A 2,104-nucleotide genomic window follows, 5' to 3' on the forward strand; every position below is an offset into this window, starting at 1 on the left:
CGTTGGTGTTCCTGTACTCTAGTGGACAGTTTCTTTTGTGTTTCTCCTACGTAAACTGTGTCACAGTCCGTGCAGCTTATTTGGTAAACTACACCGGCCTGTTGAGTAGGTTCTTCGGTGTCTTTTACTTTGGTGAGATTTCTGTGTAAGGTGTTGCGGGGTTTGTGTGCTACTTGTATTCCTTTGTCACGTAAGACTCTAGCAGTGACCTCTGAAGCTCCTTTGATGTAGGGGATAGTGACTCTAGGCGTGATATGTGGTCTCTGTTGTGGGGTCTCGGTGGGTCGTGCTTTTGTCCATTTCCGTATGGTACTGTTGGAATAGCCGTTGTTCCGGAAGACCTGTAAAAGGTGTTTTCTTTCGGCCTTCTTGGATTCCACAGAAGAACAGACTTTATCAGCTCTGTTCCATAAAGTCCTGATGACACTCCTTTTGTGGCAATCTGGATGGTAGCTATCAAAGTCCAACAGTCTATCAGTGTGGGTGGGCTTTCTGTAGACACTTGTACCAAGGGTGTCACCTTCACGCTTGACGCAGACGTCCAGGAACGGCAGTTGGAAATCTTTCTCCAGTTCCATTGTGAATTGAATGGCCGGTTCAACACTGTTGATGTAACTGAAGAAAGGCTCCACGTCCTTGCTGTCCAAAATGGCGAACACATCATCAACGTATCTAGTCCACAGTTTTAGCGAAGTAGGTGCAGCACTTAGAAGTTGAGCTTCCAGTCTTTGCATCACTACTTCAGCCACCACAACTGAAATAGGCGATCCCATCGGTGTGCCCTTACGCTGGTGGTAGGTGTGATCCCTGAAGCGGAAATAAGTGGAGTCAAGGCACAGGGATATGAGTCTCATGAGTTCTGACACGGAAAGTTTCTGGTTATCCAAGAATCCCCGGTTGTCCTCCATGGCCGACTTCAGCGCACTTTTGGCCAAATCTCGTGGGATGGACGTAAACATGGACTGAACATCAAAGGAAACCAAGACATCCCCGCTCCTTAAGTTAAGTCCTTTGATTCTTTCAATGAAGTCAGCTGAATTCTGAAGCATATGTGGTGAATCAGTCACTAGAGGTCTGAGAAGTTTAGCCAAGTACGAAGCAAGATGGTATGTCGGAGAATTTCTAAAAGCTACTATGGGTCGAAGGGGAATATTCTCTTTGTGGACTTTTGGTAACCCATAGAACTTAGGGATGGTAGAATCTCCTCATTTTCTTCCACTCGTCATCATTTATGATCCGATTTTCTCTGAGTTCTTTCAGCTCTCGTTCAACTTTGGCCTGTAGCTTCTTTGTGGGGTCTTGAGGTACGATGGTGTAAGTCTGGGTATCTTGAAGTAACGCCAGAGCCTTCTGGTCATAGTCTTCCTTGTCCAAAACGACAGTTGACCTCCCTTTGTCGCTGGTTAAAACAACAATTGAGCGATCTCTGCGTAGTTCCGCTAAAGCTTTGGTTTCTTCAGTGGTCAGGGAACGACTTGTCTGTTTGGATTTCAGTGCTCCTACGATTTTAGTTCTGACGGCCTGTTTGTCCTCAGAAGTGCCTTCCATCAAGTTCACTCCTAACTCTGCAGCGGCCAGGAATTCAGCGTGGTTGACTTTGCCTTGAACATTAAAGTTAAGGCCCCTGGCCAGCACATTATTTTCTGCATCCGAAAGCTGTCTACTGGAGAGATTGGTCACCCATCTTGGAGGAGCAGGTGGTCTAATGTCTAGCAACCGTTGGAACTTGGACTCAAGGGAACTCCGCTTGCTTGAAGACTTGGACTGGCTGAGATTGGAGATCTTTTCAAGTATTGTGTCAAAATGGGTTGCCTGTAGTAAAGAGGCGCATTGGTTCTTGAAGGTGGTGATGTCTCTATTGAAGCGATGGATTCTACTGTGATGATGGTCTATGGCGCATTTCAGAAGTCGGCGACCACAGGCCTCTGCTACTTCCTTGGCTTTTCTAGTGTTGACAGGAGGTCTAACTCTAGCGAAAGGGGGGAGGGTATTGCGATTACGGCACAATTGACAAAAACGTAGCTGCTCGCGGATGACGGATTTCTTGAGTTCACAGTTCTCCCATTTCCTGACTGTGTTGAGCACTTCAACACTGTAATGTTGT

The 2,104-nt window shown here is 46.6% G+C and overlaps 1 protein-coding gene across 1 annotated transcript in view; it reads right to left on the minus strand.

Annotated features, from left to right (window-relative positions):
* Positions 1–1,185: 1,185 nt before the first annotated feature.
* LOC143018771 (uncharacterized) overlaps positions 1,186–2,104 on the minus strand; it is a 10,184-nt gene continuing 9,265 nt past the window's right edge. The window contains exon 2 of the mRNA XM_076174353.1: positions 1,186–2,092. Coding sequence (XP_076030468.1) covers positions 1,186–2,092 — 907 coding nt within the window. The remainder of the gene's footprint in view (positions 2,093–2,104) is intronic.

Source organism: Oratosquilla oratoria, chromosome 3 (assembly GCF_046742065.1).
Source record: "Oratosquilla oratoria isolate Oo_2021 chromosome 3, ASM4674206v1, whole genome shotgun sequence".
Classification (NCBI taxonomy): Eukaryota; Metazoa; Arthropoda; class Malacostraca; order Stomatopoda; family Squillidae; genus Oratosquilla; species Oratosquilla oratoria.